This window comes from Brachypodium distachyon, chromosome 4 (genome assembly GCF_000005505.3).
Source record: "Brachypodium distachyon strain Bd21 chromosome 4, Brachypodium_distachyon_v3.0, whole genome shotgun sequence".
Classification (NCBI taxonomy): Eukaryota; Viridiplantae; Streptophyta; class Magnoliopsida; order Poales; family Poaceae; genus Brachypodium; species Brachypodium distachyon.
Window position 1 is genome coordinate 40258685 of NC_016134.3, and position 27609 is coordinate 40286293.

General features: G+C 43.7%; 4 protein-coding genes and 1 non-coding gene across 12 annotated transcripts; 2 read left to right on the forward strand and 3 right to left on the reverse strand.

Moving 5' to 3' along the window:
- Positions 1–124: 124 nt before the first annotated feature.
- On the reverse strand, positions 125–5921 carry LOC100821255 (acyltransferase-like protein At3g26840, chloroplastic). 6 transcript variants are annotated; one of them, XM_024454495.1, is made up of 14 exons: positions 5818–5921; positions 4245–4296; positions 4111–4166; positions 3761–3919; positions 3563–3667; positions 3390–3475; positions 3085–3206; positions 2711–2819; positions 2401–2531; positions 1953–2322; positions 1736–1867; positions 960–1045; positions 752–861; positions 125–554 (listed from the first exon to the last, which is right to left on the reverse strand). In XM_024454495.1, exons 3-14 carry the CDS (start codon positions 4163–4165, stop codon positions 364–366), a joined length of 1656 nt encoding a protein of 551 aa, XP_024310263.1. In that variant the 5' UTR covers position 4166; positions 4245–4296; positions 5818–5921; the 3' UTR covers positions 125–363. The 6 variants fall into 6 exon arrangements, with proteins under 6 accessions (XP_024310263.1, XP_024310259.1, XP_003578405.1 ...); XM_024454491.1 differs by lacking the exon at positions 5818–5921 and adding an exon at positions 5173–5790; XM_003578357.4 differs by lacking the exon at positions 5818–5921 and adding an exon at positions 5173–5787 and having other exon boundaries at positions 1754–1867.
- Positions 5922–6426: 505 nt separating this feature from the next.
- Positions 6427–6500, reverse strand: TRNAN-GUU. Its single transcript has one exon. It is a non-coding gene; the product is annotated as a tRNA-Asn (tRNA).
- Positions 6501–6658: 158 nt separating this feature from the next.
- On the forward strand, positions 6659–9246 carry LOC100821866 (cysteine-rich and transmembrane domain-containing protein WIH2). Its single transcript, XM_003578359.3, has 3 exons — positions 6659–6850; positions 7130–7436; positions 8820–9246. Exons 1-3 carry the CDS (start codon positions 6805–6807, stop codon positions 8875–8877), a joined length of 411 nt encoding a protein of 136 aa, XP_003578407.1. The 5' UTR covers positions 6659–6804; the 3' UTR covers positions 8878–9246.
- Positions 9247–10938: 1692 nt separating this feature from the next.
- Positions 10939–16033, forward strand: LOC100821555 (cilia- and flagella-associated protein 20). Its single transcript, XM_003578358.4, has 6 exons — positions 10939–11095; positions 12708–12787; positions 12916–12947; positions 13536–13777; positions 15301–15537; positions 15625–16033. Exons 2-6 carry the CDS (start codon positions 12735–12737, stop codon positions 15631–15633), a joined length of 573 nt encoding a protein of 190 aa, XP_003578406.1. The 5' UTR covers positions 10939–11095; positions 12708–12734; the 3' UTR covers positions 15634–16033.
- A 5625-nt stretch (positions 16034–21658) lies between these two features.
- LOC100822174 (transcription factor BEE 1) lies at positions 21659–23732 on the reverse strand. 3 transcript variants are annotated; one of them, XM_010240044.3, is made up of 8 exons: positions 23359–23732; positions 23115–23255; positions 22930–22995; positions 22758–22826; positions 22567–22653; positions 22303–22467; positions 22052–22182; positions 21659–21932 (listed from the first exon to the last, which is right to left on the reverse strand). In XM_010240044.3, the coding sequence occupies exons 1-7, from the start codon at positions 23596–23598 to the stop codon at positions 22078–22080; spliced, it is 873 nt and encodes a 290-aa protein (XP_010238346.2). In that variant the 5' UTR covers positions 23599–23732; the 3' UTR covers positions 21659–21932; positions 22052–22077. The 3 variants fall into 3 exon arrangements, with proteins under 3 accessions (XP_010238346.2, XP_010238345.2, XP_010238344.2); XM_010240043.3 differs by having other exon boundaries at positions 21659–21935; positions 22303–22470; XM_010240042.3 differs by having other exon boundaries at positions 22303–22470; positions 23359–23730.
- Between the last annotated feature and the right edge of the window lie 3877 nt (positions 23733–27609).

Consider the following 27609-nt stretch of genomic DNA (forward strand, 5'->3'; position numbering starts at 1 on the left):
TGACACTCGGCCACTGTGCGTGTTTTCTTTTGTTGACCTTTAGCACAACATATAGTGGTAGATATTACCAAAATAACATTCAGGGAGCGGATGTGCTTCTGGTCTTGTTCTCATACACCATTCAGAATGAGAGCTCCTTTCTAGATTAGCATCTCTACTTATGTACTGTACATAACATCCGAAATTTACAGTTCCAAACTGAATTTTAATATTTGTTGACCTTCCTAGTTTGAATAAACTGCTCAGTGACCATGTTATTTTGAGGTAAAGCATAAAAAAATAACTATGTGTAGAAAAGACTCACAAGAACAATGTAAACAATTGATTTGAATCCTAACTAATGGTATTCTGGAAGTGAACATCTCAGGGCTCAAATGTCGGTATTTCTGCACCGGGGCCATGAGCTGCCTGATAGAGAAGCCTGGGAAGTATACTCCTGTAAGGGTCCTCCTCTCTTTTCTCTTTCAGATAGTCGATGCAGCTCTCCACTTCAGATTTGACATGCAAATAGAGGTGCTGGGCCTTCTCTTTGGCTCTTAGCTCCTTTTCCCTCCCTATGCAGACAAGCAAACCAATTGAAAATTAGAAGCAAACTTAACCACATATGAGATCTCAGAAATACATCCACATGCATTGTGTCATTGTTCAATTATCAAAACAAAAGTATGTTAACTTGTCACGAGGACATCTATTTTTTTTATGACACTACTACTTACTAGCAGATTACTAGCGCAATTCTTTAGAGATGTACCTCTTGTTTCAATAGGCTTCCCAAAGATGAAGTAAAACCTCCCTGGTACTTTTGGCGTAACCACTACGGGATGCATATCTTGATTTTTTATCTCTCCCGTAGAATCAGTTCTTCGAAACATGGTAAATCAACATCAGTAAATTCTTTTGGGCATAATATTTTGAAATATATAGTAAAACTCACTTCTAAAAGAAAAATCAAAATATACCTTAGCTTTAGACCATCTTCATTTAGCTTCTTGTCAAGGATGTCATAAAACGGGAGCTTCAGAAGATCGTTGTAGTCTAACAACACCTGTTGTATTAAATTGATATTACTTACCAAGTTACCATTGAAACGTGATTATTAATTAATCATGGGTCATAGATTCATAGTGAACCTGGAAGGGGCATATGCATCCAACAGTGTGGCACAACATTGTTTCTATACATTAGCTGAAATGCCCGTGCGTTGCAAGGGAACAACAAAATAAATGATACATTCCAAAACATGCATCAAAACCTCTCTTTGCTCTTCTTTAACGATCACCAAATATCCATTTTTTTCTTGTCTGATTCGGAGTTGTTGCCCGACTCTGGTAACGATCCCGCTGCGATGGATTTCCTCTCGGAGTTCCAGTCCAATTCGGTGCAGGAAACGGGCTAAACGGCTTAGTAGACCTAATATACATGCAATTTTGGGGGGCCCATAATTTTTTTTGGAAGTTTGACGGACGACGGTGAAGGGAACGGTCCGTACTCAAATTCGGAGTTGTTGCCTGACTCGTAACGATCCCGCTGGTCATGGATTCCCTCGCGGAGTTCCAATCCAATCTGGTGCAGGAAACGGGCCAGCCGGCTTAGTAGGCCTAATATACGTGCAATCTTGGGGGCCACAATTTTTAGAAAGTTTGATAAACAACGGTGAAGGGAACGGTCCGTATTTTTTAGATAGTTATAGATTAGATCAATCAAAAGGAAAGGAAAGGACAGGAAGATAACATACTTTGAAGGAAGCACTTACATCACATAGATCATCTTCTCCGACCACTCCAAATGGTATAATTGTTGCTCCAAACCTTGATGCCATCCTCACAAATTCAGACTGCTCCGGCCAAAACAACTTGTATTCCTCTCCCTGTAGTCAAATATATCATGTACCAATCGATGTTTTTACTGTCCTCATGATAACTTATTTTTCTCGCTCTATACCAAATTCTTACCTTCCTATGAAGAGCTTCACGTGCACCTCCCGGGTACAGCAGCACGAAGTTCTTCTCAGAAAGGAGCTTGTAAAAGTTCACCGGAGTGACAGGCACCGCGCCCATGATCCGGTGGAGATCGAAGTGCGATGAATCCGGCATGAGCTGCTCTGAACTCTCGCTGAACATAAATGGGTGTGCTAAGCCGCGGATATGGATTCCAGTGTTCCTCAGCACTCCTGTGACCAAGGGTCCAAGCTCAAACCCCATGAGCATGTGGTACCCTACAAGCACGACAGGGCCTTCCCTTGGGAGCCCAGCCAGTCCCCTCACTATCTTCCCATCAGGCAGTGTCGATAGCATCACTGGGTCGGTGGCAAAGTTCAGAACCCTGAAATTTCAGGAAATTCAGTAGCAGTTAAATAGTCATAAAACAATTCATCAAGCTTTATTTTTTTAGGAATAGTACCTGTCGCGATCAATTGCCTTTTCAAGCTCACCAGCAGTTAGTGGTAGATAGTCTGAAACAAAGTCTGTCTGCCTGGAGCGGCGATAGTATCCAGCTCCTTTAATAGTCGTTGCTAGATCAAATTCATCTTCCTGCCAGAATATTTGGAAAGGTCGGTTAGAATTTTGAAATACTCGAAAACTAGAGTTCATGCAACTTGATTTTGGTATTGGTCCATGGAAGAAGTGGTGCTTAAGTGCAAACCAATAATACAAGAGAAGAGGATGTTTCTTTATGCCATTGATCAGTGAGTCATGTTTATATGTATTACCAACAAGATTTTGTGGCCATTGTCCCTGAAGTGACGGATTCTGCATTTCTCTAGCGTGCCCTGTAGCCTTTCAGCCTCTTCGTGGCTTGGCAGCAGTTCATCATTTCCACTGAGAAAAATAATGCCTACTTCAGATCCAGTCTAAATGACCATAATATGTTCAGAAATAAATTTATCAGAATATGTATAGAGCCATGTAAAGCGTTTGCACTTTTTGAGACTATACTATGTTCTTATCCTTTGCAAAAGAACATCCCTTAAGATATGCTATTAATCAGGTAAAGAGAAACTCAAAAAATTGCTATTTTCCAAGGAAACAATCTTCTCAGATCTCATCTCATCTATATTTTGTCACTGGCTATTTCAGATCATACCTAGCAAGCACCAAACTCTGGGCTTTGACCGCATGTAAGCGGGAATTTACAAATGATGACGCTGTTCTCAGCATTTTCATCTTCCAAACAATGGATTCCTTTGGCAAAATATCAGCCAGAAACTGCATAAAGAATAGTGTAATAGCATCATAATTATTGTGTCTTACAAAGAAAATGGGGAGAAGCATATGTCGAGTAGAATGCCAAATCCATTCAGACATGAACTGACGGAAGTAACATATGCTAGGATGTGCATACATGACACAAAAAATGGACATCAATTTCGTCAATACTTTGCAGCTCACCATTAGAGAAGGCAACAAACCAGTGGTGATCTCTGATAACGCCTGACCAGCTCCGTCAAAAGTTGATGACATCTTCATGAAATTCCCTAAAAGCATTTCAACTCTGGTCAGTAGATGCACAACAAGTTTGTCCAACAAGTCAGTAAATTTTCCTTACAGAGATAGTGCACAACCTGTCAGGAAATTTAGGAACTGTGGAGTGCTCAGATGGAAAGGATCAGGGACCAAATCTAAGAATGCTGAGAGAGAGTGCAGCCGTGACTTATGGAAAGATGTCCCTGCAAGACACCATAGAGAAGATGAGATAGAAAGCACAGCTTATCTATGGAAGAACAGATAGACACAACAAACATGGATAATGGCAGCAAGACCTGGGTTGATTAGGATCAGTACCAAATCGATGTCTCGGTTTCGCGCCGCCACGGCAAGAGCAATGCATGCTCCAACAGATTCTCCAACAAGATACACTGGTCTATCTGGTGCTCTTGACCTATCTGATTTCACTGTCCTCTCTACATACTCAACAAGTCCTGCATTGGTCGGTGAAGTTTAAGAGCTTTTATCAGTCAAGGTATCGAAATATGTTGGCAATAGGCAAATTGGAGTTGCAAGGTCATTGACACGAAACTTCCTAAACTACAAGCACATGAACATTTTCCTCACAATTATCAAAGACTAAGGTAAGGCATGACTTTTCTTTATCCATTCTGAAATAACATACTTTCGAATGGTGTACGGTCTTCAACAGGTATATGCAAGCACCACATCTCGAACATCCTGCAGAGTTGAAACATCCATCAGCTGCAGTGGTGGGAAAAGCATTAATTCATATATTTTTCATCTGATTGCTCTTACTTTGATAATCTCTCATGGTGCCGGATCAGCCCTAAGCCAACTCCATCAATTCCTGTTGGTAAAAAAAAACTCCATCAATTCCTGCAATACCAAAATGGCAAAGATGGTTACTCCATTCCTCCCTTTTTTTTTTTGGTTCTAGAATACACTCCGTTTTGAAATGGCGTGAAACAACGTAATTCAAGCAACGAGAAAATGTCCCAAAGTTCCAACCATCCAGCCATAATGAAGGTGGAAACAGTAAAAAATAGGTTAACACATCTAAATCTAGCCAAAAAAAAAAACAAGTGGTGCTACAACTGAACCCAGGCTTCGCACGGGCAAACAGTACATAGGGTCTCTATCCATCTGATCCTGCTTCCTCTTCCAATGGCCACCAGCTGCCCAAGAAAGCCAACTTGTCCCATGCTATTAGTGAGAAATTATGCCAGCACGTGGTCCGTGCACCGAGGCTTGTGCATGAGGTTTTTCAAACTGGTTTTGTTGGTTATATGGATTCGGCAGGATCTGAAAGTGGCCAAGCAGGTCAACATCGTCGGCTGGCATGATCAGGTAACCCACCTAATTAATCTTTGATCCCATGCCTAGCTCTTATTCTGGTGACGCTACACTGTTCTTGATATGCTTAGATACTACTATTGCCGGTGGTTGGTCCTAATTCTATAAGCTAGTAAAACTACCAAGTATGCTGAGTAAGATCGAGCACTTTTGATTTCCTGGTATTTTTTGACATCACAAGTGCATGCGCACACTAAGAGAAATTGCAATAAGACAGCGCACCACCACTTTGAAATACACCCAAGTTTACTTATAAAAAAGAATATCCAAGTCCATGCTTTGTCAGCATCCAGGAGCAGGAGAATATTCAAACGTGGAAGTGTTGTCTTCAACGCAACCCACGCAAGCCAGAAGAACGGTGCGTGCGTACCGGGCAAGTAGAGCAGCGTCGGCGCGCCGGGGACGCGCCCGCCGGCGCCGCCGGGGTCGAGCGGCGCGAACCACCTCGGCGGCCCTCCGTCCGGCGCCATCTCCCGCGCCGCCTCGACGTACTCCCTCATCACCCCTCTCCTCACGGTCGTCGCGTCCGGCGACGGCGACGCCGGCCGCGGCCTCGGCGCTCTGTTCCTGGAGGAGGCGGAGGCGGCATACCGAGGGAACGGCGGCGCTCTCCTGCGCGGGCACCCCGGCGGCCGGCGGGGCAAGAAGGAGGGACGTGGCGGCGTGAGTGTCGGCGGCGTGGACGCGAGGGCAGCCATGAGCAGGCCGGCTCAGCTCTTGATCACTATACTAACACGGCGCGTTTCAGTGTTTGGACTTTGGAGAGAAGACAGAGCCCTGAGGAAGACGTGTCTGTGAAAGGCTGTCCAATAGGTGGTGGCCTTTTGTAAGAGGAAAGAACTCCATTTTAGGCCCTATTGGGTTTGCAGGAATCTCATAGAAATTTTACAGAATTACCGTTCGATTGTGAAGTTCAACGATCACAGGGTTAAGAAAGGCGACTACTACTGTACTAGTGATATCTAGGAGAACCTAGCTAGGAATGGCCAGCATCCGATCATTGTCAGCTGCTCACCTAGTACTACTACTCTTTTACGGATCCGGTCAGATGGGCAGCAGGAAAATGTGCACCGGCCACCTCGCTCTTCCTCTCCAAACTCGACACAGACGGCGGGAAAGGATTATGGGATGGTAGTGTGGAAACTACAGGTAGAACACAGGGGCACGCGCAGTGAGAAGGTTTACGGGGCTATCGATTGTGTCAAGTTATGTTACATTTAGCTGTTGCCACAGGGACATGTTTTGGCTTTTACATCCACCCACCCATCATCCATCACTATCGTGCCTCGTTTGTAGTCTCTAAACACTCTTTGAGTGTCGCAATTCTCTTCGGAACGAGCGAATCTACACAATAAAATGTGTTCAAAATTTCGAATACATACGTTTCAAAACAAACTTGCTACTCCCTATGGGTCGGAGAGAGTACACTTATTTTGCGACATTTATACTACATACGTATTATAAATTCGGGAACCCAATAGAAATGATGAGAAATACGTATGGGCATTTATACTACATACGTATTATAAATTCGAGAACCCAATAGAAATGATGAGAAGTACGTATGGGCAATAGAAATGATGAGAAAAAAATGCAGGTCTTCACTCTTCAGTAGCAAAATGGACGCTAGAAGGAGGGCTCGAACCTCCGACCTTGTGGTTAACAGCCACACGCTCTGGCCAACTGAGCTATTCCAGCTTTTGTTGATATCATGTCGATAATGTTTAACAACTAAGCTAAATCCCTGTGTGTCGTGTCGAGCGGGACAGGCCACGTAGTACAGTACTGAAGACCTGTCGATTCCACGAGACCCACGAGAGTCCCTTTCCCGGCCCGCATCGATACAAGCTGAGGCAAGTGGGAAGCCGTGGCGTGCGTACACACGGTTAAATGGTTAATCCTTGCTCGGACGTCAACTAGAAAGGGGGCGACGACCCTTCCGCAGATCAGGAGGAGCCGAGGAGAAGACGAAGCGAAGAGATCGGCCGCCGACGGCGAGAGAATGAGCTACCAGAAGGTCCCTCCGCAGGAATCCTACCCTCCGCCAGGCAAGTCCCGACCCCATCCATCACTCGCGCATCCCCCAAGTCCCCAACCCCCTATTCCCCGTTTCTAACCCAATCGATACACAACGGCATCGTCCAGCAGCCGGCGTCTTTGTGATCTGAATTCCGACGCCATGTTTCTGCCAATTGGCACGAAGTAGTATTTTCTTTGATCGATTCAAAGCGCGTGTTGAGTTCCCCGTGACGCCCCGGTGTTTGGGGACAGATTGTTTCATGGTCCAATCTAATATGTTTTTTTTTCTCCTTCTGTGCGGCCTGCAGGGTATTCGCCGGTGTACCCGCCGCCGTCATCCGGTGGGCAACAGGGCCCGTACTACCCGCCGCCGTCATCCGGTGGGCCACAGGGCCCATACTACCCGCCGCCGCAGCAGCAGCCGCCTCCGGGGTACCAGGGCTACTTCAGCGAGGGGCAGCCACCGCCCTACTACTACCCGCCGCCGCATGGTGGCCATGACCACCACGGCCACCACCATGACCACCACGCCGAGGATCACCACCACCACCACCATGGTCATCACCACCATCACCACGGGGACGATGACTGCTGCCTTGGGTTCCTCAAAGGATGGTAATTCTACATGTTTTGTTTTATTCCTATTTTATTTTGGGTATTACTCATATGCGTGGCTGCCTGGCTGGGTGTAGTTAAACTCTTTTCTGTTTGGGTGTTGAGTTTCAATAACAGTACTACTGCTCATGCTCATGTAATCTGGATACTAGTGGTTTACAGGGTCTTTTATTTTATTTGGGTTGGGCCCCTTTTCTAGTTTATGTTTATGGTTTGTTATATGCTGATTGTTAGGAATTTATATTGTTCAGCTGTGCCTAGATGCTTTATGAAATTGTTGGCATTTGCAAAAAAAAAAAGTGCTGGCTGAACCGCTGAAGTAATATGTAATGAGAAACTTTTGTTATTGTTGCTTATACAAAACTCTGATTATGAATAGGTTTGTTTTGACCTTTTTGATTTGAAACAGCAAGTAACATGATTTGGTTTGTGAAACAAATCTGCCGCAGATGTGAATTATATTGATTTGTACTGATGTGTGTTTATCTCCATATTTGGAAAATATTACAGCTTCGAGATAACGCCAGGCCATAGCAGGAAATCTTAATGCTATTTGATTTTCTATTTACCAGAGTGATATTTGATTAATAGATGTCGTTCACTCCATTTTCTATCATGGTTAATCGACATAGTTTTTGCACTTTTTACATTTACTGGCATGTAAATCGAGAACGGAGGGAGTATATTTCTGCTACATAGTGCACATTATTGCCTGATGCAGAGTTGCAGACAGTCATCGACCTACAGTAGCAATCTCAAATAACTGAATAACTGATACTCCCTCCGATCCTAAATTGTTGTCGAAATATTACGTGTATCTAGACGCTTTTTAAGAATAGATACATCCATATTTGGACAAATTTGAGTCAAGAATTTAGGATCAGAGGGAGTAGATGTTTATGTTCTCTAATATTTGCATCAATGTTTCAATAGCTCCATGTAACTAATTTGAATATACCTGTTGGCTGAACAAACAAAATATACTAATCATTGCCAATCTGTTACGCAAGCACTAGTAAAAGCACTGATGGGTGCACATGTCATTTTGGACCATACTAAACTTAAACCTGTGAGTTGGTTAAATGTTTACCTTTCATGCAAAATAACACCAAACCTTTAAGGAGTGTTATTAAAGTAAATTGAGATAAGGAATCGCTACCTGGAAAAGGTTGGACACACAGTTGCACACTATGGCACTGTACCTGAATCTTAATGTAGGTTCATACTATGCATGCTTATGTCAATGTACAGATGTTTGGTCAACAAAGATGTGTATATAGGGCACAAAACAATGGATGAAACATTTTATTTCAGAACACTGCAGGATTTTCATCCCGTTTTTCAGTTATTACCTGCATAACCTCGCTGTGTTTTCTTGGGCAGGTTGGCCGCTCTATGCTGCTGCTGCATGCTGGAGGAGTGCTGCTGCTGCTGCTGGTGACATGCCTGCTTCGAAGCTCCTTGTGTCTTGCATTTTGGAATCTTCAGACTTATTATTATTCCCCAGTATATGCATGGATCCCGTTACCTGTGTAAAATAAATCGTGTTTGCATTGTTCAGCATAGCTCTTGTTTGTCTTTTCTCAACTGATTGGTCCATGGCGGAAGAACTGTATTGTGGAAAGAATATTTTTTACTCATTGATCGCTGAAGGCTGAAGTTTGCTGCTGAAATGCTCCTGGATGGATATACTAGATGTATATATAATCCATTGATACACGAGTTTGTACTTTTGACACTAACCGGGAGGTCCCGATAACAAATCTCCTGGGATGGATATACTAGATGTATATATAATCTGTTATTTTCATTGTGTTATTGGTTGGATTACTGACCACTCATTTAGAAACCTGATGCGCGGAAGGTGTTGAGCAACTCGTTAATTTTGCAGAAAAGTGGCGATGGATTATATGAACAAGATGTTTGGCTTGAGCATGACTAAACGACTATGCGATTCTTATGTTATGTAGCTCGTTGGGTTTAGGGTTTAGGGTTTAGGGTTAGGGCTAAGGGTTTAGGGTTTGTTGAGTATTTGACTGGAGCATGACTAAACGGCTAGGTGATTCTTATGTCCTGTAGCTCGTTTAGTTTTGGGCTTAGGGTTAAGGGTTTAGAGTTTAGACGTTAAGGAGCATGATTAAAATAAATCGTGCGTGCATTTCCCAGGGCCAGGGGACATCGTTATTTTGCGGTCTTTGGCCAAACACACCGTCCGATTGTGGATTTGCTGAGTACCATTACAATTCTCGGGCCATTTGCTGAAACACACAGTCCGTCCAAAAAGAGAAAATTGACTTTTTTTTCTTGCTCATGAATTTTTTTTTTGCTCTTGGGATGGTTGTTTTGAATAGTTTTTTTTTCTTTAATGAAAATTTTGGCACTTTCAGTCAGCAGGTATGTGCCAATTTTGGACAGTTAGCATTTTGTTTCAATTCGAAATAAAGCAGTCCACAAAATCATGGATTAAAAAATGCAGACATATATGAGAGGTAATTAGAGAAAGGGTAAGATGGTAATTAAACACACACAAAAGTCAACTTTCCATTTTTGGACCGGTAGTGTGTTTTAGCAAATGTCCCAAGAATTATAATGGTACTGGACAAATCCATGATCGGGTGGTGTGTTTGGGCAAAGTTCACAAAAGGTGTCATGTGGGCAATTGCCCCTAGTTTTGTCGGTCTTTATCTTTTGGTCTGTAATATGCAAGCTTGCTTTTTCTGTTTGGCCTGTTCAGAAGTACCTGGTAGCTGTTTTTTTTCCGTTGTGATTTCGATAATGAAATCGGGAGTTTGCTCCTCGTTCTAAAAAAATTCAAAAGAGTCAGATGCATTCTTATCGAGCATATGTATTTCAAAGATTCGATCATAACCGACCTTGTCAACTGCTGCGGTATTAACAGATTACCTTATTCAGCGAGGTTTGCAGGAAAATAAACAGTTGCATATCGCTTGAGTGCAGACAGTAGAAAGCTCTTCAACTGCATCACCACAAGAGGTCTAGCTCGTTGCTACTAAGTCGACTGGATCTGTGTTGGAAATGATGTCGTATAGAAATACGTCGTAAAGAAATCGAAGAAAAACACTTCATGAGTCGTGGTTAAAAGAACGAGAAAATATACAAAGTTTACAAAGGAATAACAAATTATAGTTATACAGGAGTCGGAGAAAAACCCTTAATGAAACATGGCTAAAAGAAAATAGGCAAAATTTTCAAATGAAAATAAACATTTTTTGTTGACACCAAAAAAACTACTTTATTTCTTTTTTTACTACTCACGGAATTATTAAACTACTCCCTCCGATCCTAAATTGTTGTTGAAATATTACATGTATCTAGACGTCTTTTAAGAATAGATACATCCATGTTTGGAAAAATTTGAGTCAAGAATTTAGGACCAGAACATACTTCTTTCTCAGATAGGCCTTGGATTCTTTTTTTTTTCGGAGTAGGGCTTGCCGGCTTGTGTCGGAGCTCATTTATCTCTCACATTTTCTTTGCTAACGTTCCCTCCCCTGGCCCATCTCGCTGCCGAGCGCCCCGACGGCCCAACCACGTCGCTCGTCTTCCTCCTCGAACGAGCGCCGCCACCGCTGACGAGCGCCCCAGCACCCCTCGCTCCGTCGCTCGTCTTCCTCCTCGCGCGAGCGCCTCCACCGCAGGTATATATCTCCCCTTCAATTCTCTCGTTCCCGACCGTTTCTTCCCGTTTCATCTCCTTAATCTTCCCCAATTCGTGACTGAGGCAAAAATCAAGGTTGGTCGGCCGCCCTACCTTGCCCTACCGGGTCATCCGCCCTTGCTGCTGGCTGTACATTTGGGGATGGCCATGCTGGCGTCTGTGTTCATTCTAGAAAAAAGGTTAAGAAGGGAAATAATTAGCTACAGTATGTACCAACTGAGGAAAGGGATGGTATGAGGATTGAGGTTTTGAACAGCACAATTTGAAGAATGAGAAAAATGGTGTAAAAATGCTTAGGCTTTTTAGAGGAGTTTTCTTTCAGTTTTGTAAACTCTTCAGGGTCGTGGCTTACTTCAAGGCTATGCGTGTTGAGCAGCAAGTTGCCATGTTTCTGAACACAAGTGGGCACAACTTGAGGAATAGGTTACTTTGGCACTAACTTTGATAGGTCAGGTGAAACTGTTAGCCGCTGTTTCCACTTAGTGCTACCTGCTATTGGTGAACTGCAACATGAATTTGTTAGGCCACGTTCTTTGGAGACCCAAACCAAAATTGCAAGGAACTTCTGATGGTCCATACTTCAAGTTATGCGGATTGGAGAAAAAACATTTTCATGTTTGTTGGTTATTGAAGCAAATGGTTCTAATCCTCTTGGGTCGATTGTTCAAAAAATAAGATTGCATTGGAGCTATATATGGCACAAGGCCATGGAGCCACCTTTTCGTAATAGAAAGACTTTTTATAATCAAAATGTGTTGGCAGCAGTATATTTTGATGGGAGGTTCACTTATGTCTTGACTGGTTGGGAGGGCACAACACATGATGCTACCATTTTATGAGATGCTGTAGAAAGTCGTAATGGCCTTTTGTCCCACAAGATATCCATACTTAGTTGAAAATCTGTAGCATTGCAAGAGCTTTCATGAAGCTACCGTGCACAGGCCAGCTGACTGGGTTGCTAGGTACATCAGCAATGAATTTGAATGAGGATGTTCTTGATTTTCTGTTGTGAACATCCTGATGTTGTTGAGGGGTCAATGTCCTTTGCTGCTAGAATTAACTACCTAATAGTTGACTGATTGTTATGAACATTAGTCATGTGCGTACGATCTGATCCCAGATTTCTAGCGTGTCATGGATCATCTACTAGTATCATATATGTTCAAATTTCCTATCTGTATGGATCATCTACCGTACTGAATGTTCTTAGATGTCCAATGTTTCCAATTAGTAAAAACTGCTATTTGTGAGATCATGCAACAGTGATTATGTGTGATCCGTTATTTTTTTTACCTCTATCGTTGGTATATCTTGTAAAATTTGGAATTGTAGCTAATGGTGCGTGATGTGTGATCTCTATTTTTACCTGTATCACATGTGTTAGTATCAAATTTACGGAACTTGAAAAACTGAACCTTGCATCAATCTGTTGAAATCTGTAGACATGCAGAGTGGTATTCTCATCACATCTTCGTTTTTTTGTAGAGATATTGCAATTTTTGTTAGTGATTGTGTATCTGCAGCCCCTAACTGCTGCATCTACGAAAAATTGTGAAATGATGGTGTTCTCATTTTGGTCTTTTGTTTTGCAGTTTAGTTGGTTTTACAAGCTTGGCAAAATGTTTAAGAATACATTCCAGTCTGGGTTTCTATCCATTCTTTACAGCCTCGGGTATGTATTATGCCTGCTTTGTATTGGTTTAATTGTACCATGGCACTTGCTTTAATTGTTCAAGGGAAGTTTTAACTTTGGATACCTCACATTTCTTTTCTTTCTTTTTTTCTGTTGTATTTGGTCAGGACCAAGCCATTGCAGATATGGGACAAGGAAGGTGTGTCACATTTATTCCTTTGGTTTTCTAAACTTCAATTCTCTAGTATTCCTGCGCTGTAGATGCATTTTGTTTGTCTGGGCTCAATCTGTCGAATGCTGAAGCAGCATCTGCTTCTGACACACTAACACAGATTTGCAAATGGCTAATTATCTTTTTGCTATCTTTGTGGTGGATAGGCATTGAATATGGTGTGGTATAGTGAATATTGCCTATTGACTATGCAAACTAATTGTGTGTAAATGTTTGCCTTTTGGTTAACAAATTACATAGTTCTTCAGAGGAAAAACATGTGTTCTGCATGCTAATTACATTTTGTAGACCTTAATTATTCCTGCTAATGTAATTTGACTTGAAGTAGTTACTGATACTCTAATTGCAGTTAATGTTTTGCTAGGTAAGGCCAGTAAATGTACTTTCAAGTCCTCAGTGTCAATACATGTCCTGTATCTTGGGATTCTGGAAATTCAATACTTATGATCCGTTATGATTTACTGTACTATTTAATCAAAAAATATGTTAATCTTATTACTTCCATCTTGATGAAGAGTGCCATGCTCAGTTACTTAATACCTGTTTGTTGTGCAGTTGTAGATGGGCACATTAAAAGACCCCAGGATGACGATATCCAGTCTAACGTACTTGAAATTATTGGAGCAAATGTGCAATCGACCTACATCACCTGCCCAGCTGATCCTTCTGCCACTCTTGGAATTAAGCTTCCGTTTCTTGCCCTCATCGTGAAGAATCTTAAGAAATACTTCACATTTGAGGTGCAAGTTTTGGATGACAAAAATGTCCGCCGAAGATTTCGAGCATCAAATTTTCAAGTGTGTAAGAGCTATGTCCATTATCATGTAGAAGTAAATCCTGTGCAGTACTTATCTATTAAATTTGAAGGTTTTCTTCACAAATCCTCACATGTTCTTCTGGATGATTACTTCAGTGTTATCAAATGCCTTTTACTGTTAAAATCCATTAAGTTCTCTTTCAATGTACGTAAGCAAGTGTTGTGAAACATAGGTGGAATAATATCAGTTCCACTAACAGTTCGTTTGGCACCCATCATTTGGGTTTGGTTGGCACGGAACTGGCCACAGGAATTCAATCTCAAATTCCATGGAATTGCACTATAACTAACCCTAATTCCTCTCTAAAAGCCATCATTTCTCTGGAATTCTCTCTCACTCTACAAATCCATGTGGTAGACTAACATGACTTTTGAACTCAGAATTCAAATGAAATCCTATCAAAAATTGGATTTCATTTCATTTCTACCAAATTAAATGAAAGGATGGATGCCAAACGAGCTGTAATTGTGCTATCCCTGTATGTAAGGAAGGAAGTGTAGTGAGACATAGGTGGTATGCCAAACGAGCTGTAATTGTGCTATCCCTGTATGTAAGGAAATGTAGTGAAACATAGGTGGTAGTATTTTATAGTACTACCTCCGTTTTGGTTTATAAGGCATGGGCGTGTTCCAAGATCACCAATTCAACTAACAAAAATATAAGTAATTTGACAAAAAAAATCATCCGAAAGTTCATTTGACTATGATTCTAATGATATACTCCATATTTTGTTCATTCGAGTACTACATACTCCCTCCATTTCACAAAGGTTGGCGTATTTCGTTTCGTTAAGACAAGTCTTTGACCAAGAATTACTCTATTAATATGTAAGTTATATGATACGGAACCATGATCATTATCAAGAACTTTTAGAGACGAATCCATTGATCTAAATTTCATGTATGAAAAAATACATATCAATAGAGTTTTCATTGGTCAAAACCTTGTCTTAACGAAACAAAATACGCCAACTTTTGTGAAATGGAGGGAGTATTTTGTTACTAGTTAAATTGGTAATCTTGGAACACACGCGGGCCTTATTTAAGCAATCCCATCCAGCTTACAGAAGTTTTGAATTTCAACTTTTCCCTTGGGAAACTTGAAACGATAGTATACCCTCTAGACTTGAACTTTTTAGCTTCATACTCAGATGAACCTCAGGTGGTTTGTGTTAATGCTAAATTGCTAATCTGTAATGCCCCTTTATGAGCTGATTGGCACAGATGGCCCTTGGACATGTGGTGTCTGTACAGTGTAGGCAGCTTTTTAAAACATTTGTGTAAGATATGGTTGTCAAAAATGTGCATTGTGCCGTTCTGATTCCTACACCTGCATTCCCCCTTCATTGCTATAAGTATGTAGTGCCTGTGTGATGTGATTCCTTTTCCAGTGTAGATTTAGGTCTGCCCGGATGTTTTATTTTGCTCTGTCTGGATAGTATCTAAACTTTGTTTGTGGAACCAGTGCTGCATACTGACTTGTAACACTTACTCTTTCTCCAGTCTGTCACAAGGGTAAAGCCATATATCTGCACAATGCCGCTGAAGCTTGATGATGGCTGGAACAACATTCAGTTGAATCTCTCTGATCTGACAAAAAGAGCATATGGCACAAACTATGTCGAGACGCTCAGAGTGCAAGTTCACGCAAACTGCAGGCTCCGCCGAGTTTACTTCTCTGATCGCCTCTACTCAGAAGAGGAGCTGCCGCCCGAGTTCAAGCTCTACCTTCCAATTCAAGTGAGGACTCAACCATGTCTATACTTTGATGTAAACACATTTCCTCCTTGCTTAATCATCTAACATATCCTCTTATATGGACTTCAGAAAGCATAGAACTTCGGGTCAAGCATGGAGAAGCTACTGGTTGCGACTTCCCAGGAGCCTAGGAGACGTCGATGTGTATCACTGTGATAACTGTTAGCGTGTAGTATGCATAAAGCATCAGAATCTTTCTGATTGTACGCTGATTGCCATCTGAATGGCCTTATGCAAAACTGTTGTTCATCGAGCCCCCCTCCGGCCTCCGCTGCTGTACCTACTGGTCCAAATGCATGGTGGTTAGAAGCAAGCACGAAGGGGCCACTGACTATGGCCTATGGGTTGCCTCCTTTCCATTTACTCTGCTTCGTCCATAGTACCTCACCACTTGTTTGTTGGATGGACATGTCAAATTGTCTGGGCCAAGATTGCCATAATAAAAGCTTGGTCAGGCTTTCAGTCCCTGCTTTCTTCAGTCTGGTGGTGGCAATGGTATCATCGGCCTTCCCGTGAGCAGGACCAATTCGTTTTAGGTCTACCCTTTGCCACTTAGAATTCACCTGGCTAATGGATTTCATGTCTTGAGACTGAACTATTACATGTCGTCTATAATGTGCAGAGTGATAATACTGCCGGTGGAGTTGGTGTGCAACCTGACCATTTCCGTTAGCTACGACTCAAATTTGAGGGCCTTTTTCCTGCCTACGTTAGCAGATGTACGTGATCGCTTCTGCATACATGCACATGTGTTTTAATCTACTCCCTCAGTCCCATATTAAGTGACTCAAATTTATCCAAATATGAATGTATCTATACCCAGAAGTGTCTGCAATTTCTCTCGGAATGTAAGAAAATATGCAAATGAAACATCATCTTCGTAACGTAACCATCGATCCATGTGGTGGAATAGCTTAGGTGTACCTGCTGCTAGGTCCAAGCATGAATCAACATCCAAGCACTGTAGCGTAGTGGTGGCATAGTATGCTCATTCATTGTGCAAGTTTGGTGATCACCAGCCGTTCGTTAGGTAACGGCCGGGCGCGCGCGCGCGCGCGTGGGCACGGGGCGTGCCCACCGGACCACTGGCCGTGGCCGGCGAGCACCGGCCATGATGCCGACGTACGCACGCAGACGCAGCGCGCGGCGCGGCCCACGTACGCCGCAGCCCGGTTCATGTGTATGCGGCGCCGGCGCGCGTGCCCACCTGCAGTGCACTGCACGTATGTGTGTGAGGGCCGGCGGACCCCCAGCTGCTGCGCATTTGGTTCATTGGTTGGCTTGGCCGGTCGTTTCATGACAACATCGACAATCGGTCTGGTCTGGTGGTTACTGGCCGTTGTGGGTTCATAAATGGGTGTGTGGATCAGCCATATATGCGAGATCCCTGCTGGGTTACCAGCCCGGCCCACACGGTGCATACGGATATGATCCCACTCGCATGCTCTTTGACAACACGAGTTATTTTTTTTTCATTAGAACGTCTTCGACAACGAGAGTTAACTTACAGTTCGCCCAGTTCTGTTTCTTTTTTGCCAATAGGACCATCGATCCATCAGTAATCATTAACAAAACCACAAAGAGTCTTAAAAATAAAAATAATAATTACAACTAGATCCTTGGACCACCTAGCCGTTGTGGGAAGGTTCGGCAGCTGTCGTGATAAGGCCCCAGAGGACCAACGGAACAAAAAAACAACCATTGTCAAAAATGAGAACTATAAAGGGATTCGCCGGACACACAACTCCACGTGCCCTCCGCTGGCGCTAGGCACACCGAAGCGAGATCAAGGTGGAGAGGGACCTTATTGTGACTACAAATGTTGCCACCGCCTCACCATCTCAAAGAAGACACTGAAGAACCGAGAAGTCTTTCCACCAACGAGCGGCCGGGATCCGCCACAACTCCGAGGCCAGAGAAGCCATCAGAGGCGGGATGGACTGGCAGATGCGCCCACGGAGGGGATGGGAACCCTAGCTATTTGCTGCCTGGAGATTGCCTCTCTCACTCTCATAACGCTTCAGTGGTTAGGATAGGATAGGTCTTCAGCTCACCGAGTTCTGACATGCAGAATTTGTTTCATACAATAGTTGAGAGGCCTATATGTTTTGATCACACTATGGGAAATAGCCTCTGCCGAATGCCAGTTTTCTATGACTCTCAACGTACATGATTAGTTGCCGAGTGCCCAATAAAAAGCACTCGGCAACTTCAAAGCCACTAAGGCAAACTTGGTTTTTTGTAGTGTGAGTCAATCTGGAATGGTGTCGGGCGGTTTATTTTTGTTATGAATTAATTACGGATTTGATATTGAGAAGTCGTATGTTTTTTAGTTAGAGATAAGTTATTGAACGGCAACATGTGAGAAAGGAGAGAGTAAAGATTACACTCAGATCTTAATCAACGGCTCTGATGCCTCAAGTGAGATTTAAATATATTTTTTTCTTAAAAATTGGCGACTGACGTATAGTCAGACCCATTAATTAAATAATTATTTCTAAGTTGGTTGAGCTACACATTACGAACCTTAAAGTTTCATGCAACAGTGTACACTGTTTTGAAAAATGTAACCGCTTACATACCGCTCTCAGGTTAATTTCGTTTCTAATTGTGCTCGCTAGCTAGGAGTTTCAGTGTAAGTGTGCCGTGGTAGTGTGTACTCCTTCCGTTCCATAATTCTTGTCTTAAATTTATTCAAAAATGCACGTATTTATTTCTAAAATATGTTTACATAAGTGTAAAATTTTGATAAGAAAAATTATGGAACCGAGAGAGTGAGTGCGTGCGCGTTTACGGGTTTTTTAAGAAAGCAGTACGTACCTAGCTAGGACAAGCAAGTAGCTAGACAAAGTACGTACGTACCCTCCATGTGGAACACGAAAGTTAATAATCGACCAGCAAGCTAAAAGAGAAAAGGAACCCGAACTTAACTAACCATCGGACAAAATCACGGTCCCAGCGTTTCATTCATCAGAGAAAAAAAGAAAGAACACGGTCCCATAATCGTGCTGCCTACGTGTTGCCGCCGCATTGGCTCCGGTCGGCCGACCAGCTGCCAGCGCCACGACGACCCTCGCCCACACGCATGCATGTAGATCGACTGGAGTCTACAGGTGCAGCCCCCAAGCCAAAACACATGCATTTCCATGGTCACATCGATCTGATCTGATTGATTAACACACCGATCGGGACGACGTACACGGACTGAGCTGAGCAGCCTGCCGGCCGGCCGGGGTCCACGTACGACATGCATCCATGGCTAGTACCGGGCCGGGGACGATCCAAAACCCATGCGCGAGATCGCCGCCTCCCATCCCTCGCTGCCGCCGTACGCACGCACGTACGTCCCCGCAGCATCAGCTGCGTTGCACGCATCTCCAGGCTCCAGCGCGCCATCGAGCAAGTGCACATGAAGCGTGCATGCCCGGCGCTGCCGCGGTCGGGTAACTGTGGCCGCCGGCCGGTGTGTGCAGTGCAGTGATCTGATGGTACATATGACGCTCGGCCGATCTGATTGGATCGGTAGCTTTTAAGACGCTAGCTAACTGTTTTTTTATTCTGATCCGTGTAAGTACGTGCATGATTGCATACATACAGCATACGGACCATCATTCATTCAAGCAGGCTGCAATTTAAATTAGCAGCTGCATGCACGCGACGCGCGCGTATCGGCTCGCGATCGATGGACTGTTTTGGGTGTCTAGCTAGGTAGGAGTATCTAGCTAGCTGTGGCAAGGCAATGATGCTGGTTTTGTCGTCACCGTGCATGGATGGAATGGATCGTTGCAGGGGCTGTCTTTGACCAGCGGCAAAATGAAATGGGTGCCCTTGCTGTCCGGCCGGAGATGCGTGCCCATATATAAAGCCGGAGGGGCTTGATTTTTCTTTTTCTTGAGTTCAACTGACGGCTAACGTATAGTGTAAAGCGACGTGCATCGCATCACCATCGTCTGGTTCAGTAGCAGTACACATTGCAGTAATCTGTACATGCATGCATGTCAAAATGTTTTTATTTTTTTCCTTAATTAATTACAACCATACGGCCAGATCCTACCATAAAAAAATAACGGAACAATGTGAAAATGGCTAGGGCATGCAAATTGCCTTGAGAATATTTGTTTTACCAGCGGGTCCGGGATCATGTATGTGCCGGCGCATTGAAGTGTCACAGCCGACCGGGGCCAAACGGCGGCCAGAGGCCCAGGCATGGGCCGGCCGATGGTTAATTTCGAGAGAACGCTCCGCCCCGGCCGTTCCATTGCACTGGAGTATATGGCACCAACACTCTTTTCGGCTGACCGAGAAATGCATGCATGCTTGCGGGAGCGACACGTATATACGTGACCACCCTAGCTAGCCAGCCACCTAATTAAGCTCGATCCATTATAGCTCACCGCCAACAAGTCGCCAACTAACCGAGTCAACCAAACGCTAAACACGGGCGAAATCACTTTGAATCGAACGACGGAGACTCGACCGAGATCGACACGTCATTATCGAGCGCGGTCGTATGCGTGTCCCCGGCTGGCGAGACCTCGGGAGCCCACCCAGTACACCCACCCGACGTCGATCAGGCACACCCATCACCGGCCCGGCCCACTCGGCCCATGCAGCGCTGCCGTCGTCGGCCGCGCGCACCGTCGCCATCCGAGATGGCGAGATCCACCGCCGCTTGCTAGCTTAGCTCGATCGAATGTCACCATCGATCGGGGTAATGTCACCAGCTGATCGAGCTCAAGTACGTCCGTCCGTCCGTCCGTTGCCGGTCGGCCGGCCCCGGCACGGCGCCGCGGGCCAAACTAGCTCCATCGATCGATCCCCTAGCTTGTCGCGCGGTCGGGCCTATCGCTGCGAGATTCGTGACAGAGTGATAAGGAGATGGATGGATGGATCATGGATGGATAGGTTGCAGGACAGATCCTGATTTGACTCCCCGGCCGTGTGTGTGTGTGCGCGCGCGCGCATGTAGTGTTGACTGTTGGCCAGGAACGGTTAGATTGGGGAACCGTGGGGATTATTATGTCATGTATCGATTGGATATGATGGAGCCGCGATCGATCGACTGATGCCGATGTATCGAGCGTGGAATGACTGACTGAAGAAAAATCTGGACCCGATCGAGAGAGAACCGGACCGTCTTGTGCCTTCGTTTCTGATTCTGGACATGAATATAGAAGGGATGCATCCATGATATCCTCGCGTATCTTCCAGCAGCTAGCTAGCTATAGCTGTAGCTTGCTTGGTTGCTAATGCCTACCTACTGAAGCTGCCACTGAGCCAGCATGTACTTACTGTAAAACGCCCAGCCAGTAATTTGGGCATCACGTACAGATCAGGCAGTGTCACCCAGTTAAGGCTCGGCCGGGCAGGAACTTCTTTTTCTGCAGCCTCAACTCGTCTTCCTGCATGCATTCCGGCCTTCTGTGTTCCCCCTTAGGCACTGTTCGTTTTGTCCCAGCCCGGCCGGGATCAACCAGGATTATCAAGATTTTAGCACAAATTCTTGTTGATCCCGCCTGATCCCCACCGGAAACGCACAAAGCAACGAGCCCTTAAGATTATCATTGTGCGTCGTTTCTTGCCTGTCAAAGAGGCTGTGATGCAAACATATATATATGCAATGACCGTCGACCGACATGATATGTGGATGTCAAAGATGTGTTTGGTTTCTCTTTGTGCCAGCAGAATATATGCAAACCGTGATTAAAGGCGCCAATAGCCACTAATTAATGGCGGTGGATCAGAACAGAAGAGACGGTGACGGTGTGTCACTGTGTAATGCTAGCTGCTGCATTCAATTTAGGGGTTCAACTAAATTGTTCGCAAGGTACGTACGTACGTCTCCAAGGACCAGAGCAGAGGCCACTATAAATGTCCATGCAGAGAGGGACCTCTACCTAATGCCATACCAAACATTTACTACTCACTTACCTAGCTAGCTCCCCAATTATCAGTGTAAAGTGGTGCTAAGATCTTATAGGTAGGTGCATGCAAATGTTCACGACTGAACCAACACTGTAGAGATCGATATTCAGAAGAGAAATCAGAGAGATGGATCATTTTTGTGTTGTTTTCGGTTCAGAGTTGGGAGAGGCGCCAGAAATGGTCTCGGTCGTCTTAAACTTCCTTTAATTTGGCTAAGTACGTAGAGTACAACAATGGCGATGGCAATGCATCACACTTGAAGATATGATTGCTAGCTACTAAATATGACAGGTCTCTCTCCTACTGCTAATTAATCAATCCTAGTTACTCCTGCACTGGATCTCTACTGCATGCATGCCACCAGACAAGGGGATGGACTAGATCATCCAAACATCTCAAACTCATCTGGTGCTTCAGTTTCTATAGCCACCGTGGGCCAGCATTATTTCCTCCTGCTAGCCACACACAAACAGACAGTGCAAACCAAAATTAGTTAATTATTTACCTAAATTTTGTAAGATTGACCTGAGTATATACATCGAATGCAGATCAACCTTAATTGCGGAATTACCTGTTGCCAAATGTAGGGTCCTTTCACTACTGGAAAGAGCACATGTAGTTACTGAACACCACTTGATTGAATAGTTCCTCCCTTGGCTCACCTACTGTTTGCATCATGTAGCCGATGCTGCTGCCATTGTCCTGCAAAATCATGCACACATGGGCAGCCTGATCAGCTGTGTACAGTGCTTTGGAATTGAGTCCTGAATGATCATGTAGCTAGTGTAGGAGAGAGAGAGAAGTGAGAGATGGGGGCCAGACCTGGGAGAGAGACATGCCTCCGTTGGTGCCTTGAAGTGAGTAATGTGGAGAGGAGGAGGAGGTGTCTGTGTCCATGATGGCTTGAGATGGAGCTGGACTAGTTGATGATCTGTTCATTGCAGGATCAGAGGGCATTGCAGCTGCCTCATGGCAAATGCCTTCAATCTTCTGAAACAACAGGATCAAAGGGTGTAAACTTTTCAACAAGAGGGAGAAGACAATGAATATTATAATCTATATTTGAACTGATTAATTTCCCCATACCTGCAATTGATCACTGAAGCTAACATCTCTGTCCATGCCAAACCCATACAGCACAGGGCTCAGGGAAGCAATCCTCATGGACAGGAACTGCATCACAAAGTAGAAGGATATTATTTTTTGGTAACTAACAGCTCTCTTTGGTAACTTTTTCACACTTAGTATTGATTAATTTTTCTAACTTTAGTAGATACCTCAACTTGGTTTTGCAGGGACTGCACATAATTGATGATCTCATCCAAAATGAGGGCCTTCCCAGTGACCTGCACAAATCAATGCACATTTTGTCTTTAAAATCAGTATCTGTATACAGCAAGCGAACATGTAGAATAGTAAATAAATTAGCAGTAATCAACTAACTTAAACCTTGTCACAGCCAGGGACCAGGGCTTGCAGCATCCTCATCCTCTCACTGATCCTCTCCCTCCTCACCTGAAGGAAAAAAAAAAGACAGAACAGATAAGGAAAAAGAGAGGCCCAAATAACCAAGATAATCTAGCTACTCAAGCCACAATCACACAAGAGAAAGGATACTAAGAACATCAGAGTACCCTCTCTGAAAGACTGTGGCTATCTGTTGCCTGCCCTCTCCGTGCCCTCACATGGATGTACCCCTTAGGTTCCTCCTCTTCTTCATCCACCTCCTTGCTTTGTTTCTTCCCTCCCCTCTTCCTGGTATTCTCCTTGGGTTCCTGATTATTTTTCAAACAATGCAAGCTCTAGTTATGCCACACATTACGATGGGAAAACAATTTAACAACCATTAACTGCGTGTTAATAAAGGTCATGTGCTACCTTGGGGGAGTGAGCGGACTTGAGGCTGACAGTGTGCTCTTCCCTGCAGGGCCGCCTCTTCTTTTCCACAGAAGAAGTAGCCATTGGAGGAGTGTCAAGAACCCCAGATGAAGTCTCCAGTGAGGCTGCATCCTCAGGGTTAGCTGAAGCTGCTACAACATGGCCGTGGCAGAACAAGAAGCTGCCAGCATTGGTAAGGCCATATTCCATCTGCTGTGGGAGGTGGGAGAATCCTGCCATTTTGCACAACACCTAATTCCCTCTTGTGTTGGAGATGAGGTTTTCTTGGCAAGGAAGAGGGGTTCAGACTTCAGAGACAACTAGCTTTTGGCTCCTTGGTGAGCCTGCTGCTTGGTTTATATAAAAGTTGGGGAGGGGTAACGGGAGAGGGATGATAAGACCAAATCATTACTTCATCTCTATTAATGGAGAAGATGGCAGTGTGGGCAGTGTTAAGAAAGGGCCCCAGTGTCTCTTGTTGTAGATGAAATAAATAATGGAAGAGATGCCCACCAACAGTGTGCTCTGAATCTTGATAGGTAGGCTCCCCTTTCTCTTTTCTGTCTCTTCGCCAAGCTGTGTGTGGAAGCCCATTTTTCCAACCGTTGTTTCTGTGTGGATGATTACCCAAATGTTGAATTTGTTGAAATATATTACCGCTTTTCTCCAAACAGCTTGAGTTTTTGGATGATGAACTGGTTAGATGCATGATGCATCAATTTAATGTGGTATCCGAGCTAAGAGGTCTTAGGTTCAAAACTCAACCAATTCATTTCTTTTTAGAAATGATGCGGCCTTCGTCGAGCCCATGCTAAGGCCTAAATTGGCATGAACGTGAGGAAGAGTGTCGAAATATATTACCGACATTTCCCAAACAGTTAGAACTTTGGGGTTAACTGGTTAGGTGTTGTATTCAAGTTAAATGATTTGCTTAGTGCATTAGGGTGCATCGATTCAATCAGGGCCGGGCCTGGGAGTGCATCGTCCTGAATCAGAGCCCCGAATTTTATGTTTGCATTGGGCTCCTGAAATCTCCGGACCGGGCCTGAATTCAATAGAGTTAAGATAACATGTTTAGTTTTTTTTTTGCGAAAAGGCCAAAGCCATATATTAAATCAACCAACCCTTACAGAACCATCTTTGAGATAAAAAAACTTACATGCTTCATTAGGTCAAGAAAGACTTCTTGCCAAGTGACAGTGTTCAAATTAATTGTGGAGGCAATTCCGTCCATCAGGACATATCATATTATTCACAAGTTTTCCATAATGGGCAATTAATCAGTATCAAGCTGATGCTGATTGCATCCACACTCTGGAACAATATAATGTCAAAATCCACTTGAGACATCGAGAATGCAGACTGCCAAATTAATATGAAGGAAAACAAAATTTTAGAAGAGCAATGGCTACAAATCATCGTCTTCAAAAAGAAGAGTGTGACCACCTAGCGCCCCTTAGCTTTATGTCAACACCGCGGCACCAAGAAGGGGTGAGGTTCTGAAACTCCAAAACAAATACCTCCAGATTATCACCGGAACCGCCAATAAAAACCATAGGTTTCAGCATGGAGAAAGAATAGGAACCCAAAGTAAGAGCTATGTTAGACCCACAAGATGACACCTTCAACACAAGGGAAGTGACACCAAGGACTGTCGGGCCTAGAATTTGACTCGTACAAGTACGTAGTAGTCCCCTTGTTTCATAATATAAGACCTATTAAGTTTCATTAAGACAAGGTTTTGACCAAAATTATTCTATTAATATGTAGGTTGTAATGTATGAAACCACAACTATTATTAAGTACTTTTGATAAACAAATCAAGCCATACTAATTTTATATCATATAAACCTCGTGTTAACAAAAGTAACTTGTGGTCAAAACTTTGTCTTAACGAAACCTTATATGCCTTATAAAATGGAACGGAGGGAGTAGGAAGTAAACTGAGGACAAGGCATCACTTCAACCCAAAGTGATCACAACCAAAGGTGGCCTTTGCTGGTCATTGGCGTTCAGGATAACTGATGACGAGTCAGGACTTTAACGCAACATGATCACAACCAAATGTGAATTAACTCCCCTAGGCCTCCTCATCCTCCTTCCAGTTTATCATTCCTCCTCCTCCATCTCCTTCTATGCTTCGATCTCCTTCCTCCTCGGCCTTCCCCTTCTTTCTCCCGTGTTGCACACTTGCGCAATTAACCGGAAGGGAAGGGTTCACTCCCTAAGGCTAGATATAGAACGTTTGGTTTCTAGTTCTTTCATACAACCAAACTCCTTAAAAGAACGATGTAAAAAACTACTCCCTCCAATCCATATTATTTGTCGCAAATTTAATGCTCTCTCAGTCCTATATTAAGTGACTCAAATTTACCTAAATATAAATATATTTATGTCTAAAAAACGTCTAAATATATGTAATAGAAAGTTATTTAATATGAGACAGGTGAAGTACAAGGGTTTTGGAGGGAGTAGGTACGTACTTAAAAGAAATATACTGGTCAAAGTTTAGTAGATCGTGCGACGAGCCGACGACCTTGCACGTACGACAAGGTCAATGGCATGCATGTAAAACGACGGAGTTATAACAAACGACTCCTGGTGATCTGCACTCACATGAATGCATGACGAGACGTATACATGCATACACGTACGTACGCATGGATTCAATCGGCCTTTTCCACCGCTAACTCCGATGCAAACGTGAAAGAAAGAATGCATGATATGCATGGCCACACAACAAGTCGAGATGGGATCGATTGGATGGGATGGTCCAGACTCCAGGCTCTATGCATGTCTATGGCTAAAGTGCATGCAGCAGACTCTTGCAAAGTTCCATGGATCCTTTCCACACTTTTTCTAGTACAGGAAAAGATGGCATGCATGCACCGTCACATCGATCCAGCGGTACGTTTCCCTCTTGCCAGCCAAGACAAGCTAGTACTTATAGCTAGCTAGTCGAGATGCGACGATATTGCTGCTATGTGCCGCCGTGCGTACGTGCCGTTCGATGCATATGGCAAAGGTTTTCTCGAAAGTTAGGCCAGAAATCCATGGCTTGTAGTACTATAGTTGTATGCATGCCTGCGTCTCTAGATACGTAAATTTGCTATCACGCGTACACACTAGCTCAGGTAGTAGCTCTCGCTAGATTAGGTATGGCCATTGTGTAAATGGAAAGTATATATGACCCAGCCAATTGACCATATCATTACTAAAATACTCTAGGTGAAAGCAACAAAACCTTAGGAATAGTATGGTGGGTAAAAAGGGCTTTACCTAGGGGCATTTTCACATCTCTAGGGAAACATTTATATACCTAGAGGATGGAACTCTAGAGAAAGTTATGACATGGCAGTTGTATGGCAAGTGAACAGTTACTATCCTTAGGGTCAATTTAGCTCTAGGGAAAGGTGTGAGACCAAATTGAATCACGTATGCCATATTTGAATCCGTATTGACCATACTTGAAATATATTCAAACGGAACCAAAATTAATGACCAATCAAAACTGCACAGAACAAAAATTATTTCAATCAATCTCAGTCTCCATTCAAATAACATGTTCATGATCAACAGGATGTGTTTCTGCTAAACCAAAAAACCATCCTCATTGTTGCTTTAGCATATAAGTAAATGGCTACAGTTTTCTATACTCATGAGCAGCGATGAGAAAGTGCTCCTATCCGAGACTCATGGGCGCAACCTCAAAAAGCGGGTTAACATGTTCACTTGAGGTGGTGGGTTGTGGTGCTGGTTGTTGTTGTTGTTGTTGTTGTTGTTGTTGTTTGGGCTGTTGTTCATTTGCTGAGTCAATGCTTGCAGATTTTGGGTCTGAGCTGCCAGCAGTTGTTGCATCGTGGCGGCATTGTTGTCCTGCCCCTCATTGTCGGAAGCACCGCGTCGAGGTTCACGTCTCGGCGGCATTTGTTTTGGGACAGCATAGATGAAGACAATAGATAGACAGAGTCTAAGGAAAAACTAAGCCCCACAACACAGGTAATACAACAATACAAACAACAGGCATATCACAAGTATAGCAATTTCAAACATGAACAAGACAAATATAACACGAGCAAAGCATCACTAAGATTTATCATCCAAAAGCAAATAGTTCACAAGGCATACAAGCCTAAATCGTAAGTAAAGAGTTGCAAGCAAACACACGAATCTACATTGTCATACCACATCGACGACATGGTCAATGACTATCACGATTAACGAATATAATAAGATAAATAGTTTGGCGGG